The sequence below is a fragment of the Buteo buteo genome, chromosome 9 (genome assembly GCF_964188355.1).
Source record: "Buteo buteo chromosome 9, bButBut1.hap1.1, whole genome shotgun sequence".
NCBI lineage: Eukaryota > Metazoa > Chordata > Aves > Accipitriformes > Accipitridae > Buteo > Buteo buteo.
In genome coordinates, this window is record NC_134179.1 from 4161104 (window position 1) to 4185844 (window position 24741).

Consider the following 24741-nt stretch of genomic DNA (forward strand, 5'->3'; position numbering starts at 1 on the left):
GGGGTGTTTAGAGATGCCAGGCTTCGAGAGCTAGTAACAGAAGAGGAGACCATGCTCAGGTGCCCCTCATCTCCTGCTTCCCTGTTTCCATCCCTCCTTGTCTCTGGCATGAAGTACTTCCCAACACAAGAAACGGAGGGGCCATGGGGCTGTGTGATACCAGCAAAGCCACGTCCTGTAATGAGGATGCAGCCTCACACAGGCTGTCAGGCTGAGGTGGTCTCAAAGGAAGGATGAGATCTTAAACATCGCCTTGACACCCCCGGCAAAAATCTGCTTTCACAGAGGGAGATGCTTAAAAGACTTGCCATAGCAAGAGGGAGTCTGACCGAATGAGAGAAGTTTCGCAACCTTTTGTGCAGTAAGACAGCAGCACAGATGATGAGTGAAAGCAACAGGGAAATCAAAGCAGAGCAAGGGAGTGCTCAGGGGTTCCTGCATCCCTCCGTGACAGAGGGCTGGCGAGGGAGCCCTCTTCAAAGGCAGGCATCTGGAAACAACACACCTGAAGCCCATAGTAAGCTGTTCCCCCCCCCTCAAGTGAAATGGGTAACAGTCCAAACCCAGCTCCCCTGCCCTTCTCCTCCAAATCACCCTCACCTACCTTCTCTTTTGCAGTCAGAGGAACAGGGGTCAGACCAAAGCCCCTCCAAGCCCCATATCCTGAGTCCAGCAGCAGCCAGTTATAGTTGCCTGGGGAAGAATAGAAGAGTAGGGCCAGCAAGCCAGGATATTTCTTCCAGATACTTACCATCCTCCCACAGTTTGCACCTCAGGGACATCCCGGGCCAGAGGTGTTTCTGAATATTTAGTAGCCCTTGGTGGATTTCTCTACCACAGGCTTAATCCTTCCTATTACTGCAAAGCTCAGGCAGCCACCTGGCCTGTGTCCCCTCTAAAACTTCAGCCAGTTTCTGCTGTTGTAGTTCAAATCTGGGGCACAGCTTTCAGGCAAGCTGCAAAAAGGCAAGCCAGCTACAACGTGGTGAGATGGGGTTGCATGCTGTCAAAGCTAGCTGCAGAGGTTTGCGAGGTGACAGTCCAGTCCTGGCAGCCCAGACCCCACAGGTAACTCCAGAAAGGTTGGTTTAATGCTAGCAAATGACATTGTCTCCTCTGTGCTATTTTCTTCCAGTTCCTCCAGATGATCCTGTCATTATGGGGGGGCCCATCATCAGCCTGAGAGCAGGAGACCCCCTCAACTTGACCTGCCACGCAGACAATGCCAAGCCAGCAGCCTCCATCATCTGGATGCGGAAAGGAGAAGTCATCAACGGAGCCACGTACTCCAAGGTGAGGCAGGATGGGGCTGGGGACAAAGGCTGTGCTCTTCCCTTGCTTCAGAAAGGTGTACCAGACCTGACACTGCTCTTCACACAGCCCCAAACCATCTAGGACAGCACCTTCAGCTCTGCAGAGCTGAGGCTCTCACCCTGCATCACCCCATACAGCCTTCCCCATGGAAAGGCTGGGAGGAAAACAGTCAGGAGGATGCAAGTAAGCAACCACAGACTGCCACCAAAAAGGGCTCTGGTCTGAATTTGTCTGGCTTTTTGTACCCTCTCACAGCTTATAATTGCCTGGCATGCCCACTTCTCCCCCCAAAATCCCACCTGGGTGTGGTGTTAATATTGTGTACAGCACCACACAGCCAACACTGACCTGGCCTTGGCTGTAGCAGAAACTCTGAATCAAAAAGGTGGTTGCAGTGACATATGTCCCCTCCTCCAACTGCAATTTTCCATGAAAAATTGTCGGGGTTGTTGGCATTTTTTAATTTAAACGGAAAGCCTTTATTGGGTCATAAAGGAAAACATCAAAGAGCAATCAACAGTGTACTCAGAATGGGTACCCGCATGTTCTCCTGTTTATAGATGCCTGATGTCTGGTAAGTGCTAAAGATTCAGCAACACTTGACATTTCTGATGAAAATTTCTAAAGAACAAAATTCAAGACATAAAATGGGTCAGTTTGCAGCCATTTGTAATGCAAGCAAACTTCAAAGTCAGGAGTCAAAGGCATTCCTCTCAAGCTCCTGAAGATCTTTTAATAAACATTTCACCCTCTGCTACCACTGTGAAGCCTCCATCCAGCCTCATTCCAGCAACATCCTGATCTGCTTGGAAAAGCAGAGGAGCCAAAACACCCTCCTCTCCTCCTTGTCAGTCTGCAGAGCGCACTGATACCTCAGTTAAAGCTGAGCTGCTTCCTTGCAGCCAATGGGTGTGAACAGAGGGGGAAATTGCCCAGCTCCCTGCATGCAATGCAAGAGGCAGCACTAATTAAAGCCAGAGAGAACTGACCTCTCCCTCTCTCAAATCAAGTGGAATTAATTAAAATTCAGGCCATTGACATGCAGTTGTTTATAACTTATCCCATTCACCCCAAGCCTTCCTCTCCACTGCAGACTGCTCAGACCTGGCCCTGGGGAGCCAACATTTAAGCCCTTTCCCTTTCAGGCCCACAAGTAGTAGGTAGCAGAGAAGGAAGAATGCCCTTTATTTTTCTTTAAAATATTTCCAACAAAAAAAAGACTTTCAGGCTGCAGGTCCATCTCACATGCAGTACAGAGATTTCCATGGCATTTTAAGCTGCTGTCAGGTATGATCTGGGAGGGGAGTCCTGTTCTGCATGGGGGAAACATCATCCCCTCCTCCTGGGGTCAGGAGAACCTCAGTTTGAGGCTGAACCTCAGTTTCTCCTGACTTACTGGAGGTTTCCATGAGGCCCTTCCACAAACACATCCCTACCACAAACAGGGAGATGCAATGCTCCAGAGCCAGGCATGCACAGGGGTGGTCAGCCAGCACCAGCTGCATCAGCACTTGTCACCTGAAGCACCACAGTCCCCACACATACACAGGAAATCCAGATTTGATCATTTTTGTGGCTGTCTTAACCTTGTCATATTAAAAAAGAAAAACAGCCTTCAGAAAACCTAATGGCCAATTTTAGACATTTTTGGAATGGGAGGTTTTGATTTTCGGCATCTGAGAAACCTTTCTCTTTTGAAGCTCCCTTTAATATCATTCCTCAATTCTCTTCTTTCTACTTTTTCAAGACAACTAAAACCCAACCCAGATTTCATTTGATCCAGATATTCCAGTCAACCAAGAAGGAACCCTGTTCAGGTTACTGATTGCCTGAAACCATTTATACAGAGTCAGAATTTCTTTGCTTCTCTGAATTTCCAAGCCACCAACTGATTAATATGCAGCCCCCCTGCAATCACAGCCAGGCAGTACAGAATAGCCACAGCTGACTGAAACCTCTATGCTTACCCTGATCCCTACTGAAGGGGACAGGGAATGGTCCCTATAGCCATAGGGGATATTACAGGATCCTGCAGGGTTTGGAGGCTAACGCAAAGCTCAGGGGCACTGCAGGGGGGGGGAGGTCCTGCCCAGGCTTAGGGCTCACCACATCCTCAAAAAGCGGGGCTGTTCCACAAAGGAAGGGCACAAAAGGTGACAATGAAGCAAGCACAGGGCAGCATCCTTACCACCAAGGGCACAGAACAAGAGGAGCAGAGCAGGTTTGGTGGTCACAGAAGGGTCAACCACAGTGCAGCAATCTCCAGAAAGTCCACAGCGCTGAGGCAGCTCTGAAGTCAAGCCAGGAAATCTAGTCTACATCACCACACCTAAAGCAGGGTTTTAGCTAGAGCCAGAGTTTAAATACAGCTCCTGGGCCTATGGGTGAAGAGCTCTTGGGTAGAGTCTCCAGATGAGGTTCATCAGGGAAATTAAGTCCTGTTGGTGCAGTCAGGCCCTGATGATCACATACTAATAGGTCTTGGTCCTACTTCTCTCCAGCTTCTGGGCTGATAGTGGTGACAATTTCTCAGCACCATTCCTTGTCTAGCATACCTGAGAGGCGCAAACCTGTATGCATGAACACTGTGTCACAATGAACCCAGGTGGTGAAAGCATTAGCCTTGCTGCCGTATGTTTATAATTTGATAAAGCATTTGTCTTACATTGTGAGGAGGAGACTTGAAGGATACAGCCTGGGAGAGAAAAACTGCCTGGCAGGGTCCAAAATATATAGTTAAGGGATGGGTGCATCTGTGGGCATTTACCACTATTATCAACAGCTGGGAAAAGCTGTGTTTCTGGCATTTCTGGTCCCTGGATGACGTTGATAAACCGGAGAGAGGTCAGAGGAAAGCCCAGAGAATGATTAAAAGATTGAAAACCATGCAACACCTTGACAGTCTCCAAGGGCTTGATCAGTTTAGTTTACCAAAGACAGGGGTACAAGGTGCTGTGACCGCGGTCTGTAAGAATGTGCAGGAGGATTAGGAGTCTGATAAGGCAGGGCTCACTGATAAAGGCATGGCAGGGCACCACAGCTGGAAAAGTCAGATAAGTCCAGGGAAGAAACAAGGTGCCAAGGCTGAGCAGATAGAGCTGGTTAACCACTGCTGTACCAGGCTCGAGGTTTTGGATCTCCAGCATCCTCTGATCCCCATCACAGTGATCACCAGCATGAGGCAAGCCAGAGTGGTGATGATTTACCATGGGCTGGGCTGGACCACTGCACAGCAGCCAGGGACCCATGGCCAGGATCAGTCCCGTGCTGCTGGCAGCCAGCATCAGCACTCATTGCTATGTAAAGTGGCCCGGGCAGCTTTTTGCACTCACCTGGCATAGATGCAGAAGGTGACAGCAGGTTCAGGAAGCTGGTTGCCCTATCTGTGCCCCGGCTCACTCTTTCCTGGGACAGTGGGTGACATGTATCTCGCTGGAGTCCCAGGCACAGCAAGGCTGGAGGGAAGCAGATGGGAGTTAAGTGCCCAATTCCCAGGGAAGTGCAGTGAAATTTGTCTATGCTATTCCCCTAAGGCTTCTTGGCAGATTCCAGCCAGAGGAACTGTTATTGCAGAGAGCGCTGCTCGGCTGCGAAACTCGTATGAGCGAGGGCTATCTGCGCACGTGCAGAGCCTGCCATGACCCTCGGCCAGGAGAAGCAGCCCCTCTCCTGTAGGAAACTGCCTTTTCTCATCTCTGTTTCTCCTCCCACAGACACTTCTCCGGGACGGCAAGAGGGAGAGTATCATGAGCACCCTTTTCATCGCCCCCTCCGACATTGAGAATGGGGAGAGCATCGTCTGCCGCGCCACCAACAAAGCCATTCCCAGTGGGAAGGAGACCTCCGTCACCATTGATATCCAGCGTGAGTACACGGTCGGCTGAGCTAGCTGGGTACTACGTGATCTCAGCCTCCCTGCTCTCTCTATCGTTGCCCCAGGGCTGCCCACATGGGTCTGACTCCAGTCAGGAGCGGGATGCTGGGATTTGAGGGTTTGCCTTTACTGGGATTTACTGGTACATTGATACAGTGAAGTCAGAGACAGGAGATCGCATCTCCCCTGAGCTCCCTGGGGCACCAGATGGACACGAGCACCCACAGGGACAGGCTGCTTCCCAGATTTTGTGCCTTGTGTCCGTGGTTTTGAGCAAAAGCAGCACCAGCTGCCATGCTCTGGGTGGCCAGTGGCCATTGCACGTGGCCTGACTGTGTGCCCTGATCTAGGCCCTCTGGGGTCTTTGGAGCAGGGATGGATCCCAAATGCGTTTGGCTGAGCAAGCAGCATCTCTGGACACGGCCAGTAGCAGAGATAAGGCTCATTTAGATTTCTGGTATAAAAGCACATGTTTCCAGTCTTACAGGCTGTACAACAGTAAGTTTTTTGTATTGTTCTCCACTGAGATAGCATGTTAGACACCTAATCGGTGGGAAGTCTCCCTCCCGTGAAATACAGCTAGCGTCAATCACCATCTGCTGGGGACAGGTGTGTGTCGAGAGCCATATCATTTACCCTTTACTGTAAATCCATGAAGCAAAATCTTCTTTCCTCAAAAATTCATGTTTCACAGATCTCTTCCCTCCTCCTCTGCAATAGCTGTTGCTCTCGGGCTCATCCTGACCTCCCTCCAGCCGGGCTTCATTTGCACGCACAATTCCTGCAGCTGTATTTACCAACAATTTGCAAATGCAGGGTGTTCAATATTAGCATGCCAGCTGCTTTCCAGAGTCCAATTAAAACTGGCTGAACAAACTCAAGCACAGCAGAAAATTCACCATTTAAGACTTCCAGCTTTTGCTGCTGGAAGATTAACAGGCTCTTGGGTCTCTGGATAGCATGTCCTGACAGAACCGGCCAGATAAAATGAGATAATAGCATGGGTTATTTCACAGCCGGCAAACAGTTACAATAGCTGGAGACGCACACGCATTCTCACAAACAACTCAAAGCCGGAGACATCATTACACTGTGCTGTACAGTGTGGGGCAGGAGACGTGAGCTGAATCCCTGAGCCTGATGGAATCCGCTTTGAAAAGAGAAAGACCCAATAAAGAACACCAATTTCCACTCCGAGCCATTAAATACTCCATGCTGTGAAAGTAATAATAATAATATCCTATCCAGCTATTAAAAGTATGTTGTTCTTAATGAGGTCTAATGAGGATATCAATTTTGCAGTGCTGGATGGGTGATGGAGGGACAGAAAAATACCAAGATGCATTAACCAGCCTGTGGTGGGGTGGATTTCGTCCCCTCTTGGATGCAAGAGCCTGCTCTAGCTGCTGCCCAGTCCATGAGGTTTCCGTCCCAACGTGTAATTGGCTGTTGGCAATTGGCTGTTTTCACTTTGCAAAGAGCTAAAGGTACTTTTCTTGAGCAAAAGTTATCTGCGCCATTCCTGGGGAATTGTCCTGGACAAGAGTGGCTGCAAAGGCAAGGTAGAGCGCATACCCCTCTGCACCACCCCAGCGATGAAAGGAGGTCCTTCCCATGCGTCTTCGCCCAACATCTAGCAGAGAAGCAGCACTTTGGGAGGAAAAAAGAAGTGGTTTCTGCAAGAATAAGGAAGGAGGCAGCAGTTGTTGGCTGGTGAGCTTTCCCCAGCCTGGCACAACCTGCCGCATTTCACCCTGGAGCCTGCACATCTCCACCTCCACTGTTCATACCATAGCAAGCATTGCCCAGCTGCACGGTTTGAAAGAGATGGCCTTGCAAAATAATCCCAGGGAACCAAAAATAATCCCTCCCAGGAAGCCACAGCCTGGTAAATCACTCCTACTGCTTTCATTTTCTTTTGCAACTCAAAAGAACATCAAAAATGCTCAGACGCAGCAAAGAAACACCAGGGTGGGGGTTATTTCCTATACAGGGTGTATGCGCATGGTGAGAGAGAATATCTTCTTTCAGCTGATGCAAAGTTGAAGTTTGGCTCCCATCAATCTCATGCAGGCACTGCCTGACCATCTTAGCAGCAATGAAATAGCTGAGTCATAAAACCCTCCCCTCCCCCCAAAAAAGGGGGGGGGAAGAGGAACTGAAAAAAAAAAAACCAGAGCAGGGTCTGTAATGGAAACGCTAAGCAACTCCAGCTGGAACATCTGTTCAATGTGATTTCCGTTCCACCAGCCACATCAAAGTCAGCCTCCTGTGAGTTATGTGCAGAACATCACAAGTGGGATTAAAATCATGTTTAATAGTTTGATATGCCATAAACTATTTATACTGCCAGAGCCCAGTGGCTCTATGGAAATGCACATCCAGCGTGCCGGGATGGGGAGGAGCAGGGTTATTGCTTATCCAAAGCCATTTGCTGCAAGCCTCTGCACACACATGTGCAGTTGCTCATTTTTACACCTTTTTTTTTTTCATGGCAAGAAGGGATTTGACCGCATCTGTGTTTCTTGCAGGAGGTGGGAGTAGGGGAAGAAAAGCGGAGGGTCTGTGGACCAGGGTGATGAGCCAAATGAGAGCCACATCACTGTCGGAGGGTCTCCTACTGTGTTTATCCTTGTAGCACTGGAGTGTTTGATTCCCCTTTGTGCTTCCCACCGGGGTGTGTGAAAGTCCAGAGCTGAAGAGGCATCTTAGTCTGCTTCCAGCTCCTCGTTCCTCCTCATTTGGCCCACAGGCTGCTTTTGGATTCAGGGTAGAGGTTTGGAAGGGCTTGTCTGGGGGTCCGGAGGGGAGAGGAGCATGGCGAGGGATCTGCACCTGGCAGTGCAAGAGCCAGCACGGTGCCTGCAGCCTGGGGAGCTCAGCCGGTGACCCCAGCGATCATTTCCCAGGTGCTAATTTAAACTAACGGGAGCTGAGGGGTTTGCTCAGGTGCCTCACTGACTGCACGACCGGCAAGGAGCGACGCTGGTCCCCTGGTGCGAGCGTGCTCGCGGGGATACGCGGTACCTGGGCACAGAAGCATTTGCATGCACGCTCTCCTCCCGGCCGCCTGTAGGCTGGCTCTATCTGATTCCATCATTCAAATTAATTACAAGAAGCCAGGCAGGAATTATAATTGTAACCGAGTGGAATTACATTCTGATGAGTTACAATTTGTGTCTTCTTTTTTTTTTTTTCTTTAAAATACCCCAAAACACACTCGCGCACACAAACCCACGCTATCCGCAGCACCCGCCGCCTCGCGGGGAAGCTACTGCAATATTAGAAAGCCCAATCCCATTTGTGAAAGGCAAGATCAAAGACTTTAATTCATTTCCTTTGCTCTTTTTTTTTTTCTTTTTAATCTCCATTTTTTTTTTTATTTTGAGTGCAGGAGGGAGCCGGGCTCATTTTAATACAAAGAGGCTCCTCTGTAAATCGTAGGCACAGCTACTAAACCATCAAACAATGGGGAAGCTACTAAAGAGAAGTGTGATTCATACTTAACAAAAGAAGGTGATTAGCTGTTGTTGTATAACAATAGGGAAGTGTCAGGATGCCTGCAAATGAATTAGGAGCCCACTATATATCTCTGGGCTGTTATGTTAGGAAAGCTCATTTATATTCCCAACTGCGCCCATCTTTATTGTCATTTGAATTGCACATTTTAAAATGAAATTAGGGTAAATTGAAAATACCTATAATTTCCCCGTCATAATTTCCTATCAAGAAGGCAGGTGGCTTTGCTTGCAACAAAGCGGGGCTCTGGCTGGGTAAATATCACAGGGCCTAATGAGGTGGGGACGAAGCGGAGGAGGAGGCACTGCAGCACGCCGGGGGACTGCAGCACGCCGCCGGCCAGCCGCCTTCCCTTCTCCTGTCTCGCCCAGGCTGCCGCCCAGCCAAAATCACTGCTGAGGCCACCTGGGAGACTCCTCTTTCATCCCCAGCTGGTGGCCTTGCTGCAAGGATGATCCCAAGCCACCCCGCACCTCGCGGGCTGGAATACCGCAGGGCTGCTTAGGATGCTGTCCTGCTCTCCTGGCACACGGACAGGCTTTCTGCTTTCCTCGCCTCCCCTGCAGCTCTGCCAGCGCCAACCCATCCCGTGCCTTTGCGGACAGCATTGCTTTTTCCTCCTCAGCTCCTCATACGTGTGAGGTTTCACCCGTTGCCATTACCTTTGCAGAGTGGTACCCAGAAGAGGGGTGGCACTCAAGCTGTTCTCTCATCAGTATGCCCAGTTAGAGCCCGTACCCTCCAGCAAAGGCACCGAGCGGTTGCCACGGGGGCATGTCTCTCTAGCAGGACCCTGACTTGCGTATGGTAGATGAAGCTGGTGGAGGGAGAAGCCGTCAGGGAAGCTTTCATCCCTAATTAAACACAACGACACTCCTTGGGCTTGCGTTAGAGCCGTGGCTTCACAGCATCTGAGCGGTACATCAAGCATCATACCTCCTCCAAGCCCTGTGAGGCTGACCCCATTCTCAGGCGCTGGGCTCCAGGATGCCCACCCACATGGGATGCTAAGGGAGGTCCCCTGGGCCAGTGGGTACCAACCAGCTTCACTTCCCTCAGGTCAGCATTGATGCTTGGGTGCTGGGTGGGAGGGTGGCTGCTCAACTGCAGCCTTTCCCCATTCTCCAGCTGGGAAGGACGTTGCCAAGATATTTAGGAAGAGGAGAGGGGCAGCAGGTGGAGGTGAGCGCATAACATGTCCTATTTTAGGATGTATTTTTGCATACGCTGCATCAGACTCCCACCTCAAGGGCAGGAGAGCCCCTCAGCTGGATCAATGAGCTGGCCTCAGCTCCTCTCCACAGCCCCAACACGGTCTGCAACAGGACAGCTAGTTCTTCAGACACCTAGAAAACCTCTCCACAAAGCCATTTCTTTCTGCTTTTTCTCTCAAATGAAGTCCCATCCTTAAAACCTAAAGCTAGAGGTCTAACACCCCCTCTCAGACGTCATGAAGAATTAAAACTCTGGGTATTCTTATTCCTCATCCAAACACTGCACCCTTTTCTCTTCTCCTTTGCTTTTGTCAGTTCTCCCCTAAATTTTGTTTGCTGCTAAAGCGTTTAGATGCTTATCATGTAAAAAGAAGAAAAGAAACGGAGCACCAGTTGGAAGAACCAAAAGGCCTGTGACACCAATAAGGACTTGGCAGAGATGATTAGGCTGATGAAAGAGCAGAAATGCCACTTTTAAGTTAGCGGATAGACAAAAGATCATCATTACACAGCAAGATATTAAATGGGAGCTTTTCAAAGCAGGCAAGTTTATTTCCTTAAACGGGAATCAGAGCCTGCATTAACATTTTTGAAGTGAAATGCTACATCAAATGGTGTGCATGGCTCCCCTTTCTGTCTTATTTACTGAAGCCCTCCAAGACAAGTGCAGCATGCTTGACATGAGCCTGTCTTACAAAGCCCTAAACGTTATATCACAGCATCAAGAAGTCTCAGGGCTTTTGCCATGTTTTCTTATGACCAACTTTTGCTTTCCGGACTCAGAAGCCTGGCAGGCAGCAGGCGAGGGGATGCTGTGCCATGTCTTCGGGTCGCTCATGGGCTTGTCTCTATCTCTTTGCAGACCCACCCTTGGTGAACTTGTCCGTGGAGCCGCAGCCAGTCCTAGAGGATAACACTGTGAAGTTCCACTGCTCTGCCAAGGCCAACCCTGCCGTCACCCAGTACAGGTAAGGCGGCCGCCTCGCTCGCCAGCACCCCACATCTCACTCCGGCCCTCTGTTGAGAGCTTCTCGTGTTCCCCACTGTGCAAAGTTATTTCCTCCAGGTGATCCAAGAGCGCTCAGCCCCTCTGGCTGCGGTTTCTGGTGGCTATTTCACTTGCTCCCATGTTTGTCGCTGCTTGGCGGTTGTGCTAGTTCATCCCCACGGCCTCTGCTGTCCTCCAGGCGGGGGATGCAGTGGCTGGAGCCAGACACAGCCCCTGATCCCTGCAGAGCAGCAGTGACCTGCTGTGGCGTGGTCCTTTTCCCAGCATCCCCGCTCCAACGGCTCCCCGATGCTGCTCCTGCCTTGATGATGTTGTTACATGTTGAGAGGCTCCAATTGCCTCCGCGTTAGGCCGTCTGCTACGTTTTGCTGCATGCAGCAAGTCCTTGGTCAGAGATTCACTGGCGTTTTGGAGTGGAGTAAGAGGCCTGGCAGCGAGCTGGCGGAGCCATCTGTTTGGGGACATAACGAGCAAAGCACGCCAAGTGAAAAGTCTATTATGGGAAATTTCCTTTTTTTTTTTTTGCATATTCTTTTATGATTTGAACAATACAGCTCCATTGCCATCTCCGTGTAACCCTTAAGCAACTGCCAGAAGCCTCCCTAACCCTAGCAGCATGGAGCAGAGCTCAGAAGGGGCCAGAGCAGAGATGCCTGGGCTGGAGATGCAGGAGAACGTAGGGGATGGGCTCTCCTTGAGTGAGAAGTTCTCCTTGAGTGGGTAGGGTTGTTGTTACCACCTGGGATCTTCAATCAGTGCTCCAGTGAGCTCAGGGCAGGGCACGAGCAGTTGAGGTGCTCAGTTTGGCACTGATGAGGCCATCACGGGGGGCGAAATTGCATCACTTGCAACTGCAGTAGGTGGGCAGAAGGCAGTGCTTGGGGCTTCTCGCCTGCACCCCTATACTGAGGCAGTCCCAACCCACCCTTGATCACTAGTCATCAAGATACTGCAGGGTTGGATGAGGCCGTACCCTGCAGCAGCAAGGCTCATTGCTCACCGTGTTGCATTTAGTCAGTATTGTTCACTGCAGAAGATCAGCAGATGGCTCTGCACTGAGAGGAGTCGCTGTCGTGGGCTTTTGGGTATGGGTCTGAGGGCTGCTAGCATTAGGAACCCCCCTTCTCTCAAAGGTTTCTTGGTCTAAGCAGACAAAAATATGGGTATGGAAAGCGGGGTGGGTTATCATCAGATTTTGGGAGAAGAGAGAGCATCGTGCTCAGCCTCCTGGCTCCAGCTCTTGGCCAGGAGGGCCCGTGTCTGAGCCAGCGCTGAGACATTTCACAGCAACCAGGTACGCCCCCGTTCCACCACTGCAATCAGCCGCTCATCACTCCTGCCTTGAAGTTATGAGCGTGCACGCACAGGCGTGCAATCAGTTCTGTTTTTGCAACAGCGTCAGTTGATAATAACAGAGGAGGCACCTCCGGGGACAGGTTACCATGACCCGCCTCCTGTTAGGCTCGTACAGCTTAATTAGTACAATCGAGTTTGCTGGTAGGAACGATTCCTTCCGGCTGGATATCTGCTATCAGCACAACAAAGCAATAATTGCGTTTCTAGTTACACAGAAGAGTTATTAATTTGAGAAGTCAATTAATGTCAAAGATACAAATAGCCCTGTTTTCATATTTACAGTTAGGAGGAAAACGAAGTGTGTGACAATCTGGGGAGGGACCTGGGCAAACATCCCACGTGGGTCTTACTGGTACAGTCAAAGGCAAAACAACCACCTTTGGCCAAGGAACTAGATGGTGGCAAGAGCCTGGCAAAATTTCTGCTCCAAAGACGGGGCATCTAGCCTGACCCTCAGCAACAGGGAGTTTCACATCATCCCTGAACCCACCCTGGGCTGATCCCCTCTACAGTGGAGCAGTCCTGAAGGCTCCCATCTAGGTTTTCTCCTTCCTCTCGGATGCTTCCACCTTCTGGGTACGTGGCTCTTCCTGGCCAAAACAATGCCGGATTGCTTTTCTCCACCAAATAGCCGCCACGCTTCTCTCATCTTTGGAGCCGTCTCGTTAGCGCAGGGTTTTTGCTGGCCCCTGTAGTGGCAAATGTGCCTGCAGCCCTCTTCTTTCCTTCTTGCCCATCCCAAGGCCACGCGTCTTGTCACCCTTCCTGTTGCCTGACCATCGGGATTTCTCCTTTTCTGCAAAGTGCTTTGTGACTCTTTTCACGATGGACTTTACTATCAAAACTAATGGCACGTTTTTTTAGGTTATGCTTTCACATAAAAGGGACTTTTGGGGGGAAGAGAAAAAAAGGCATGAAAAATTCAAGCAGTTTGGGTTTCTCATTTCTTAAGTTCCCTTGACATGTTAACATCACACAAGGGTTTTTCCCTACCACTGTGACAAGCAAACAGGATTCAGCAGTGCTCAGTGCGGCTTCCTTCCGCTTAATGGCTGTGATTGATTGGCAGGGGAGATTTATTTCCCTTCCAAAAGATCCCAAAGCTCTTCACTAACTATGAAAAGGCAGCAGATGTTTTGGCACCGAAGCTTGGAGTCCTCCGGAGCGGGACATCCGAGCAAGGAGCCCCTTGCACCTCGCTTCTGCCTAGGGGGAAAGGTGGGTAAAGGAACGGGATGTGTAAAGCCCCAGGACTGAGATACTTGGTGGTGTGAAAAGGCAGAACATGAGCTCAATGTCATCCTCAGGGCCACTTGGGACCCCGTCACTGGTGAAAATCAACTTATTCTGTCTTAAAAACAAACAATAGACAGAAAGTGTGATTTATTTTTTTTTCTCCCTGGGAGACAACTGCTCTAGTATATCTCCTATGGCTTCCTTCATCCTCAGATAGAGATACTAGATCTTGGTCTTCAGCCGACATTTATTTTTAATACCTCCCAATGTTTGTCAGTAAACAGCTCTGAACACAAAGGAAAAATGTCTAAACAACATAAATCCCCTTTTCTGGGCATAAATCCACAGCCGGCTCTGCAGGACCATCCCTGCTTTGAATACACGAACAAGCTGTCACCTTGTTTGAATTTGCAAGGGGTGATAAGTTTTGAACCGCACTTGCACCCTGGACTTTTCTGGCTGGGAAAAGCAAGCGAGGTCAAGCATCTCACCCAAAGACTTCACCCAAAGATGCTCAGCTGGGGAGCATCCGTGAACTGTGCTGCTCGTTAGCAAGAAGCCACTAAGTCAGCCTTGTGGTCCTGCTGACCTGGGGTTTTAAGCACAGACCCTTCACTCTGTTAGGGTGGTAAGGGAAACGAAACAAAATTCAACACAATCTCCCAAGAGGCAAAAATCCCCCTCTGCCTCTATGCAACCCCCCATAGAGAATATAGTTTTGATGAAATCAAGGCAGCTGCTTTTTCCTTAAGAGGTTTTCTTCGTGCTGTCTTATATAATACATCACATACGTGTGTTTTTTAATGCAAGGAAAACCTGGTTAGAAAGGACACCTCAGAGCGATCTGCTCCCAGAGCCCGAGTGGAAAGTTACAGCCTGCGCCACATCTTCTCTTTTCGGGGCTGGGGGGGGGGGGCGGGGGGGGGGTTAATGACATTTTGTCAAAATTGACAGGTTTCCGCGAAATGTTTGGCCTCAGTGGCATTTTCTAATGGGGGAAAAAGCCAGAACCCCTCTGCCTTAAAATTCACTGGCATCTCATGACGTTGGGGGGCAGACAGGGCTGGGGCAGGGTGTCCTTTGCTGGAGACACGGTTCCTCTGCTCCTTTTCTTAGCTAAGGACACCCTGCAGCTGAAGCTGGAGCTGAAATCCCAATCTTCCTCCCTTACTGGCAGCAACGATTCCTTGACAAGGAGCATCTTTTTCCCCAGGGGCATTTGTTCACCCACGATGTCACCTGGGCTGTCACTCGCTTTTGGACACGGGAGAGGCCGGTGTCACCAAAAGCAAGCAGAGGGAGTCGGGCAGAGGGCTGGCGAGGCATCACAGCGATGCGTGAGCAGGGTTTTTTTGGCGTAGGGATGAATTAACCCTGGCAGCAGGGTTTTTGGTCATTTGCCTGTTTTCCCTCTCACCATATAGAGCAATCTTTGCACAGACATATCCTGTGGCCCCTATAGGGTCTTATACCCCACCTGGCCCGGGTTTATCCCACCTCCGCTTGGGAGCATGTTCCCTTTGCAGCTAAAGAGCAGCTCAGCCCACCGAAACGCTGCTCCACAGCTCCTTGCTGCTGCCGGTGCAGCATCTTCTGCTCGAGAAAGGCTCAAGGGGACCTTGGGCTGCTTGGCAGCACCTCCGTGGAAGTGTCCCCACCTGCTTTAGCACCGTGGACATGGGCTGAAAGCCCAAAGAGTCTCCCTGGTGTCCCAACAGTTGTGGGGGAAAGCTGCCCCTTCCTCTCCCCTTGCCTCAAGCCGCTACCTGCTTCTGCCAGTTCGTTTGCAGGCAGAGCATCACGTAGCCGCGGTGCCAGGCTGGAGGAGCAGCGGCAGAAAACGGCTCCACCAGGCAGCGAGCATATGTGCGGGCAAATTGCACCGCCTCGTCTTCCTCTAATAACACGCTTCCCACGCGCCTCTGCCTCTCGGTGGACAATTCTGGGATGGGGAGGGGGGATTTGGGAATTTACTGACTTTCTTTTGCTGCAAGCAAACAGGCAAGAAAGGGAAAGGGAGAGAGAGTAATTAGCTGTCGCCGTTGTTCTGCCACCTGTGATGGCGGGTAAAATTAATGGAAAGGAACAGAAGTCGGGGCTACGTGAACCGACTCACAACCAGGGCTCCTCTTTGCTCACTTCAGATCTCTCTATTTGCCAATCTTCTCTTGGCTTTTGATGTCTGTTGTGTGTCTGTGGGGTGTTTTTTTGCTGTTATTATTCATCACTCGCAGTAAGAAAGAGAATCTTTAAAGTGGCAGAAGAAAATGGGAAAGTTTAATATTGCAGGAGGCAGAGTCCCTCAGCCTTTTGGGCTCCTCCGATGATGGTTATTTTTGCAGAGCGATGGGGAGTTGGTACAGGCAGGGCAAAAATGCATATCTCACTCTTGCGCATTGATACAGTGCTCTCACCCCCAAGGCTAGCAGAGACCTTTGCAAATAATGTTATCTTTGTAGTCACAGGGAGGGGAGACATTTCGAGCCACCCTCCAGCATCAGCTGCAGTTCTGGGGGCCATTGCACTTCCAAAACAAGGCGTGGGACTGACGGACAAACAGACGTAGACGGAAAGAGAGAGAGCTATCCCTCCCCAGCTGCTGCAAGGTGTCTGGCTCTGGCGTTGCGTATGGCAGCTGTGAACAACACGCACAGCTCTCCATAAATGTGTGGGACATGGCAGAAGATCCAGCTGACGCTGCAGCAGAAGCAGAGGTCAGGAGGAGCTGGGAAGCATTGATTTAACAGCCACCCAGGGATGGTGCTACCCCACTTCTTCCTCATCCTCTAGCAGAAGGGGGATTGCACTTTGCGCAATCCAAGCAAGCTCCACTTGCCCCTGTTGGGCCGAAGCCGAACGTGCCACCTGCCCAAATATTGGTGAAGATCCTCTTGCATCAACCAGTTCGGTGAACTGCAGCTGCAGGTCAGGGCTTGAGCCACACCATCTTCCCAGATCACAGGGTGCCTGGTCAGGCTGTGCCGGAGCTCGGAGCCAGCCCACAGCATCCCTCTGTCTTCAGCCCCACCGTCATCGCCGACACACCGCGTGGCTCGGCTTGCGGCAGGAGCATTGTCTGTTTGCTCACTCAGTGGGCTCCGGTCTGTAGAAAAGACCTTGTTTGGTAAACAAGGTTTTATCTTTGAACCAACAGCATGCTGTCACTCATCAAATATTAATCCAAACTCAACTGCTTCTTAAAGAGGTTTTCTTTAAAGGTGGTGGGGCTCAAGCACAGCTGATGGGAAGCAGTGTCCTAGCCTCCCTCTGCCTTTGTGCGGGGGAAAACAAAAAGATATGACTTGTTGCTGTTGCAAAGGGGCTACAACAGGCAAGAGATCCAGTGCCGGGCCCGTTCCTCCAGCCTGCTCCGCAGGGTCCTGGCTGTGGTGGGGATGCAGGGTGGCATTTCCCACCCAGCCTTAGGGAGACGTGTGGATGAAGAGCCCCAGAGCCTTCAGTAGATCTGCTGTCTCCAGGGATCGTACAGCATGCCCAAATACAGGTCTGTGAGCATTTTGGCTGCTGGTCTTGGGAGGGAAAAGTGACAGGTTTGCTGGGGTTCAGGTAGATATGGAAAAATTGCACCTGATATCAAGGAGCTCTGAGAAGAGGAGAAAATAATAATATGCATCAGCTGTGCTTTGGCCTGCCTGTCTTACACTGTGCCATCTCAGAGGCATTCGTTCCATGGGGATGCATTCCCACATTTTGTTTTAAAAAACCCAGAGGAGAAGTTCAAACTCCACAGAGCGTTGCTGCTCTTTTTACTGTGGGTCTTGTCTGCACAGTTCTGGGACCTGCTGGCATCTTACCAGATTTATTCATGAGACACTTCAGGCTGCCATGGAGAAGTCAAGTCCTCCAAGAGCACGTGCCCCATGTCCTGCTGGAAGCAGCACCGCTGCAGCTTGGAAGTTTGCTCAGATGCTTGAACCAGCTCCCTCGTGGCTTGGCATTGCTTTGCTACGTGGCAAAGAGCCAGTGAATAAGGGTGTGTGCTGATGGGTGACATTGGGAGGAAGAGAAGCAAAGCCAGGAGCAGTACAAAACTGGGAGACCCTTATCAAAGGGATGGGGAAGGGAGGAGGGAATGAGCAGATGGCCAGCCCTTGCTTGGCTGGAGTGAATCGTTGCACCTTCACTACCCCAGTAAATGCGGCTGGCTGGACCAACTGATTGCTAGAAGCACATCCATCATCAGTCGATCGGTCGTGGGCTCAACACATAGATCCAACTTCTCCAAAACAGATCCCCAAGGCAAGAGAGAAGATACAGCCCCTGCCTAGGCTGACAGGACAGGAGGAAGCCCAGAATGAAGGTCAGCAAGTCACTGATTCATGTGCAGTACCCAGGGATTCCCATCCCTAATTCCTTACACTCCTCAGGGATCAGACCTGCTCGGATGGGGTTCTCTATGCCAGAGGTCTGCATCCAAACCAGGATTCAAGTGAAGGGAATCAACCCCCATGTCCAGGCAGCGGGGAGAGCTGGGCTGCTAGATGGATGCACCCTGTTTCATTTGACCATGATGAAGCCACATGCTTCATCTATAGAGCTGAGGAATTCAGGTTTTAGGGAGGCAAGTGTCTTGGGAATTGTTTCCTCCTGCCAGGACCATTGAACAGAAGGAGGAATCACCCCAGGCACTGGGAGCAGATGTCTCTCTTCCAGCTAGCTCTCCATCGCTCCTTCACTTGGTCAGCTGGGCTTCCAGATGTGCACGACATCTCTGTTCTGGGGTGAAAGGCCAGGGGAAGGCATATTTGAAGTTTAATGCTCTTCCGTGACACCAAAGTTGTCCCTGCCTCATCCATTTAGCTACCATAGAATATGTTCACAGATCCGTAGGCTGTAAAGGCCAGAAGGGGTTGTTGGATCATGGGAAGCTGATGCAGAGATTCAGGGCGATGCATTTCATTGGCAACTTTTGACGGAGTAATGGCAAATGATCCATTTAATGGGCACGCCTGGCGCTGCCTGCAGCCAAGCCACAGCAGTGGCCATTTTCCCTATTCTGGCACTGTAAGACCTGAATATATTTTTGTATGGAATTCAGTTGGCTTTGAAAAATGTCTCCTGGGAGTTGGTGTGTTTGGTATGTATGTTGCTTGCTTTCTTCTGCCAATTCACAAAAGGCCCAGAATAAAAGTGAACATCCCCCCTGTACCCTGCATTCCCCAGAGCTCCTGATCGCTGAGACCACTACCTAATTGGCACATATTTTGCCTCTCCAGCAGTCTCTGCCAAGGAAGGGGGATCTGCAATATTAAGCTCTTATTAAATTACAATCACAGTTCTATTAATATTTAAAAGGGACTGTCAAGGGTTTGAAACACACTACAGAGCAGCCTGCAACTGCAGATAAGGTGTGAAGCTCATGGGCACGTGGGCACACTCCGCGACGTCCATCAGGCTCAGTGTCACACTCACAGGGGAAGAATACCCGCACATCTCCGCTGGGGACGGCAAGGGGACCTGGGGCAGCCCCACACGGTCCTGCAGAGCCTCGGGGGTCCCTGCTGACCAGGATACTGCAGAGAGATGATGTGGGGAGCAGCTCACCAGACCTCTGGTCCAGGCAAGAGGCATCTCAGCATCTTCAGGTGGAACGGTCACTCTGGTTTTGCAGCCATTTCTTGGCATGCTTAGGACCTTCTTCCCCCTAACCAGCTCCCTCCTTCAGTCCAGCTTGGGGAAAGTGTGCAGGCTCTCCTTGGTTTTGCTGCCTTCCTCCCCCCTGCTCCCATCTGCTCCCTCCTCCTCTGACGGCCGAGGCTGCCGTCTGTCCAGCGGCAGGACGCTGCGAGTCCATATGCCGTCCCTCAGCAGGTTCTGTCACCTCTCCCACTGCCTCCCGCAGCCAAACTCGGCAAGGGAGGCAAGAGAAGCTGGAGCAGGGAAAGGGCCCGCAGGCATTTCACAGCAGCAACGGAATAAATCTAATTTATAGACATAGCAAAATGCAGCTAAAGCGGGAGTTGAAATGAATGCAAAGCACACCGAGGTCTCAAGTTATCGGCACTGTAACATTTTTCCTGACTATCTCTGTTTTCCTGCCCGGGTTTGTCTTTGTAGCTTCCTCCCAGACAACTGGACCTTTGCTCTGAAGTGAAAATGAAAGCTGGGGAAAGAAAAAAATAACGGGAAATGAATTCTTCAGATCTCCTTCGTGATGCATCAGCCCCATCTGCCAGCTCCCTCTGACAGGGAGCGAAGCGTGGCTGGGTGGCAGGTGGAGAGGGAAAGACATGCTTTAAAAAAAAAGTAATGAAGTAAAATAAAAGGCACCAATATCCCTGCAGCTGAGAAGCGAGGCTGGGCTGCCTGGGGGGATCCGCCAAGTCGTGTGGCTTCAGGTGAGACCAGGAAGATGAGGTTGGAAGAGCCTCCCTTTGCTCACGGAGGTGTGAGGACAGGGAGATTTGTCTTCCCATTCCCTGCCTTGTCAGGGTAATGGGAACAAGTGGGTGGGAGATGTTTGGAGGCAGCTCGAACTAATTAGGAGAGAGCGTAGAGGAGAGAGAGTCTGATGGCTGGAAAGGGGAAACAAAAAGGGAAAGGAAGGAAAGCGCTTTGTACTTTTGAGCACCACTCCCTGTGGTAGAAAGGATTAAAGGTACCCAATTAAATGAGTGATGAAGCAGCCAGCCCAAGCTGCTGTGTTGGATGGAGCTTCTCCAATGGAGGGGGATGGCGGATGGTTTTGCTGGCGTGTTCCAGAAGGGCTTACTGAAACATGGGGTGCACCATGGTTGTGGCCGGCCCCGTCCCGGCCAGGACCACCGGCATCCCGTTGGGCAGGAGTTGGCAGCCTCACAAGTCTTCCAGACTTTGCTCGTGTCCTGCAGTTTACCAACGTTGGAGTGAATCTGTCTCCAAAGACACTCATTTCCAGCAAACTTTGCACCCAGATCTCTGGGTGCCTGCAAAGACCTGAGGGTTTGCTACCAAGCAAAGCTGCTAACGCTTCTTTTAAGCATCCGTAGGGTTTGGAGAGATCTGAGGGTTGTGTTTTCCCAGCCTCGTTGGTCACCTCTCCTTCGAGACAGGCTCGTGGTGACTGGGAAGGTGACTGGGAAGGGAGCATCATTGGCTCCTCTGGCCAGATCTCCTCTCCCTTTGCAAGGAGAGGTGGCAGCTTCTCAAGCCTAATTTAGCAGTCTTTAATCTGAGTTATTCCAAACCACACTTGCCACTTCCTTCATGCATTCCCGCAGGATGATGGGCTGATTTCACAGAACGAAAAGCCTTAAGCAAATCTTGTCACACAAGAAAATTGATTTTTCAAAACTGACTTTTACAAGATTACTGGCGTTTTTTTCCCCTCATCTTTCTTCTATATCATTCCCTTCCAGTCTCACGAGGTGGCTTCAGATCTAAGGAAATTAGAGATGCTGTGACTAAATTGAAAATGTAAAAAGGGGGAGAAGGAGAAAAAAAGAGACACCCAGCACTCAGCACCTCCTCTCCTGCTGCCTCTGAAGGATATGGCTGTGTGTGCTTGTACTTGTGAAGTAGCGGAGATGCCTCCTTCACCTTTCCTACTGCCATAAGCTCCATGAGACGTCAGGAAAGAGTCTGTCAAAGGGTTATGCAAGCATCTCACAGGGAGCATCCCCTGATGGGCATTCCTTGGTGAACCCAAGCCGGATCACAGGGTTTTTTTCTTTCTCTCCCTCAATCCCCCCATTTTATTTTCTCTTTCCAAAGAAAAGCAAGAGTTTCCTCCTGCCGCTCGATTCGGAGACATCTCAATGTGTTTTGTTAAAAAAAAGAAGAGAGAGGAAGAGTTGCCTTGAAGTCGTTTCAGACAGCTTAAAATATGCTAAGCTTTTGTGTTTCTGCGATATAAATAATGAATCCTCTTACAGCTTCTGAGTGGGGAAAGACATTGATTTAAGAGGCCTTCAGCTCTGAGGTTTTTCTGCTTTTATGCCAGAGGGTGGGGAACGTGACCAGGGACAAGCAAGGTGTGATTGATGAGGCAGGGTGTGCAGGAAGATCCCGGGATGGAGACAGGGGTTGCACCCACCTCAGCCCCGCAGGTGCTTTGCTAAAGGATTTCACTTCTTGATTCCCTCTTTGCTCCTTTATTGCTGTTTTCAAGGGTTAGAGGGGGGTTTAGGTGGAGGACAAAGCTGTTAGCATCTACTTCTCTCTCTCTCACGGTCTCTGCTCCAGTAAGCCAGTGGTGATTTGGTGATTGCAGTGGGCAGCCGTTATTGTTCATTTGACTAATTCCCCAAGCAGCATCCTTGGAAATGTCTCTGCTTAAAAAAGCTATCAGGATAGCTGCAAAATGTAGGCCAACATGCATGACGTGAGTATCAGACAAGCCAGTGGATGCTGGCATCCCAAAATAAACCCATTGGGTCCCACTCGCCCCCCCCAGGAACAAATGTCCCAGTAATTTCCCCAGTACACATGACTGGTCTTGGACAGTGGCAATCGGAGGGCTCATCCTGCCATATGTAGGCCGTTGGCATGTGGATCCGCTGCTGAGCTCGGGCAAATGTCGCACAGGCTTGCTCAGCTGGGAAGTCAGGCTGGGTTCATTGGGAAAGAGCAAATCTAGGAGAAAGCAAGGGAAAAGTTGGCACAAGCTGAGCTGGGGCAGTTTCTAGCAGGAGAGGCTTTCCTCTGCAAACCTGGATGACTTTGGTAGCTGTTGTGAGGACGTACTGTGCATCCTGAGGCTCCTTTTTGCCTTGCATGAAGTTGTCTTGGCATGCTTGTTTGGTGTAGACAGCATCTAGCCCTGCAAAGCCCATCCCAGAAAGACCCAAAAGGGATACTGGTCTCACCCAGTGTCAGACCACGGACTAATAACTCTGTTAACATCAGGTCTTGAAGTTATCCTTGGGTTTCTGTTCCTGTGCAAACTCTCTGGAAACTGTTGGCAAATATTAAAGCAAAGGAAGAGCACAAGCTGTTGGCTCTGGATTAGAAGGCCATTTGCCTGTAAAGCATCAAGCAATGCTTATTGCTCAGCTCTGCTTTGCTATTGAAGTGTGTAATTAAGGACTGAATGGCTTTGACTTCTGGAGATGACTTTTTTTTAAATGCTGTTTCTTGCTGTTTTATACAGAAGTCGATAGGTAATCACAAAGCTCTTATGGGTCAGTCTGTTGTACCAGGGTGCAGCCACATTTGATTATTTTCTCATAGCATGGCCAAGAAGAGCAGTGTTGTTACCAGGGTGGTCTAAGGGCATTCAAGAGACTTGGCCAAGAACAGTGACTTCAGCATAAGTCTGGGGAGGGAGAGAGGGAGGGATGGTTGGATTGATGGGTGGATTGATGGGTGGTTGGATAGATGAATTTCATAGTGAAAAGAAGAACAGATCTTTTGGTGAACTTGCAACTTTATTCTACTTCTCCACCCGTATTTGCCTGTATATTTGCATTAGCACAACGGGAATGTGTTTCTGGATATGTCATTTATTATTCCTCCTTATGAATTGCCAGATCCCCAAGTTACTCACAGTTCAGCCAGCAGGAGCCCGTGTTGCATTACACAGAAATCGCTGCCCTTGGCATCTTCCACAAGAAGATTCCCACATAATTAGGACTCAACCCGACTTCACCTGGGGTGCATGCCTCCTAGCACAGTTGCCTCTGTTGATAATCCTAACTTGAATCATTTGCTCTAGACGCAGTTCAGCTCTGAATTATTAACTGTTCTGGCAGGACTGGCCAAGGAACCTGCCAGAGAAGGAGCTGTGCCTCACACCAACCTGAGGACACGCCAAAATTCAGACAGAGCCTAAAAAGGCATTCTGAATGGTGGGATGGCAACAGCAGCGGTCATGGGGAAGGAAGGGCTTTAGGGGGGACGACTCGGTGAGTTTGCTCTGAGCTGGGGCTGGAGAGTCAGGGGGAAATGGCTCAGGCTGGTGGGCGCCATGTCCAAATCAGGGACCATCACCTGGCTGTTGGTCACCCACCTTGAAGAATTAATATAAACCTGTCCCGAGGTCTGTCTCCTCTCTCCATTCCAGCAAGAGGTCAGCCTGGTGCATGCTGAAGTCCTCTCACACTACAGAGATCAAACCACAAAGCCCTTGAAAACTTCCCAAAATCAAGCCCAGGTCAAATACTCAGAGGAGCTTTAGGAATCAGCCAAGAAAGAGAAAACCCTTTGAAAAGCCCCAGCCACCTGACAGCTCTCTGGTCATGCATGAATCCTGTGCACAGGAAGGCAGGAGCCATTCCTGTCCGCTGTGCCCATCGTTTCTGCCCTGAAGCATGCAGATTAGGTAGCTTCAGTGATCCGAAACATGCAGTCCCAGCCCAGCACCGGCTTCGAGATCCCCCTGGCAGCAGATTTCTTACGCTTATGAAGAGCTGGGGCTTCTGTCTCCATTTACCACCCTTTTTTTTTTCCTGCAAACCCCAAAGGAATTGCACAGCGAGGTGTAAAGTTGCAAAGGCCGCAAGCACGGGTGATGTATTTTAGGTGAAAAATAAGAGTTGTAGTAGAGGGAAAGGCAAGTTTGAACAGCTTCACGGCACAGCTTCACTTTGCGCTAAGCAGGAGGATAAACACGGCGCTGGAGAATTAGCGCTTCGACATGCCAGCATCCATAAATCTGGCAAAAGAAATTCTGCTACGGGGGTGGAGTGGGGTAGGAAGACCCCAGAAAGGACTAATCCCGTTAAACGATTTGAGGAAACACAAACCACGTGATGAAATTGGATTACCCGATCCACGCAAGAAATAATAGTTAAGCTATTAGTCATGTCTATTGTGTGGTGGGATAAGTCAAGACGATGTAAGCAGGAGAAATGAAATGCAGCATCGCTGCCGAAGGTAAAATCCCCTGGGGAGAGGTGACACCTATAAGCTCTTCCAGAACTAAGGGGTGACTCACATCCCCAGCATTTCCCCAGGATAAGCAGTTTTGGCAGCTGGCTGTCGTAGCCTGCTTCTTCAGACCCATCTGAATGGTTTTAAACTTTCTCTGCACCTAGCAAAACCAGGAGTTTAACGTTAGTAATTTAACTTAGGAAAAAAAAAGTACAGTTTTCATATGATCCCATGACTCTGGGGCAAAGGATTTAAGGAGGAGAGAGGACTTATTGCAAAAGAGGGTGGACTTGTGAAAGGGGAGGGGCAGAAAAGCATCCATCGTGGCAAGAGAAGTGCCGAAAGAGGGATTAATGGGGACAGGATTGGTGCACAGCCCTCTTGTGTGAGGGGGTGGAGGAGGAGGG

At 50.2% G+C, this 24741-nt stretch overlaps 1 protein-coding gene across 1 annotated transcript in view; it reads left to right on the forward strand.

Moving 5' to 3' along the window:
* The window catches only part of KIRREL3 (kirre like nephrin family adhesion molecule 3), a 141220-nt gene that overhangs the window by 81697 nt on the left and 34782 nt on the right, over nucleotides 1-24741 (forward strand). Inside the window, 3 exon segments of the mRNA XM_075034913.1 lie at nucleotides 1136-1293; nucleotides 5028-5178; nucleotides 10784-10889. Of these exon segments, the coding sequence (XP_074891014.1) occupies nucleotides 1136-1293; nucleotides 5028-5178; nucleotides 10784-10889 (415 nt within the window).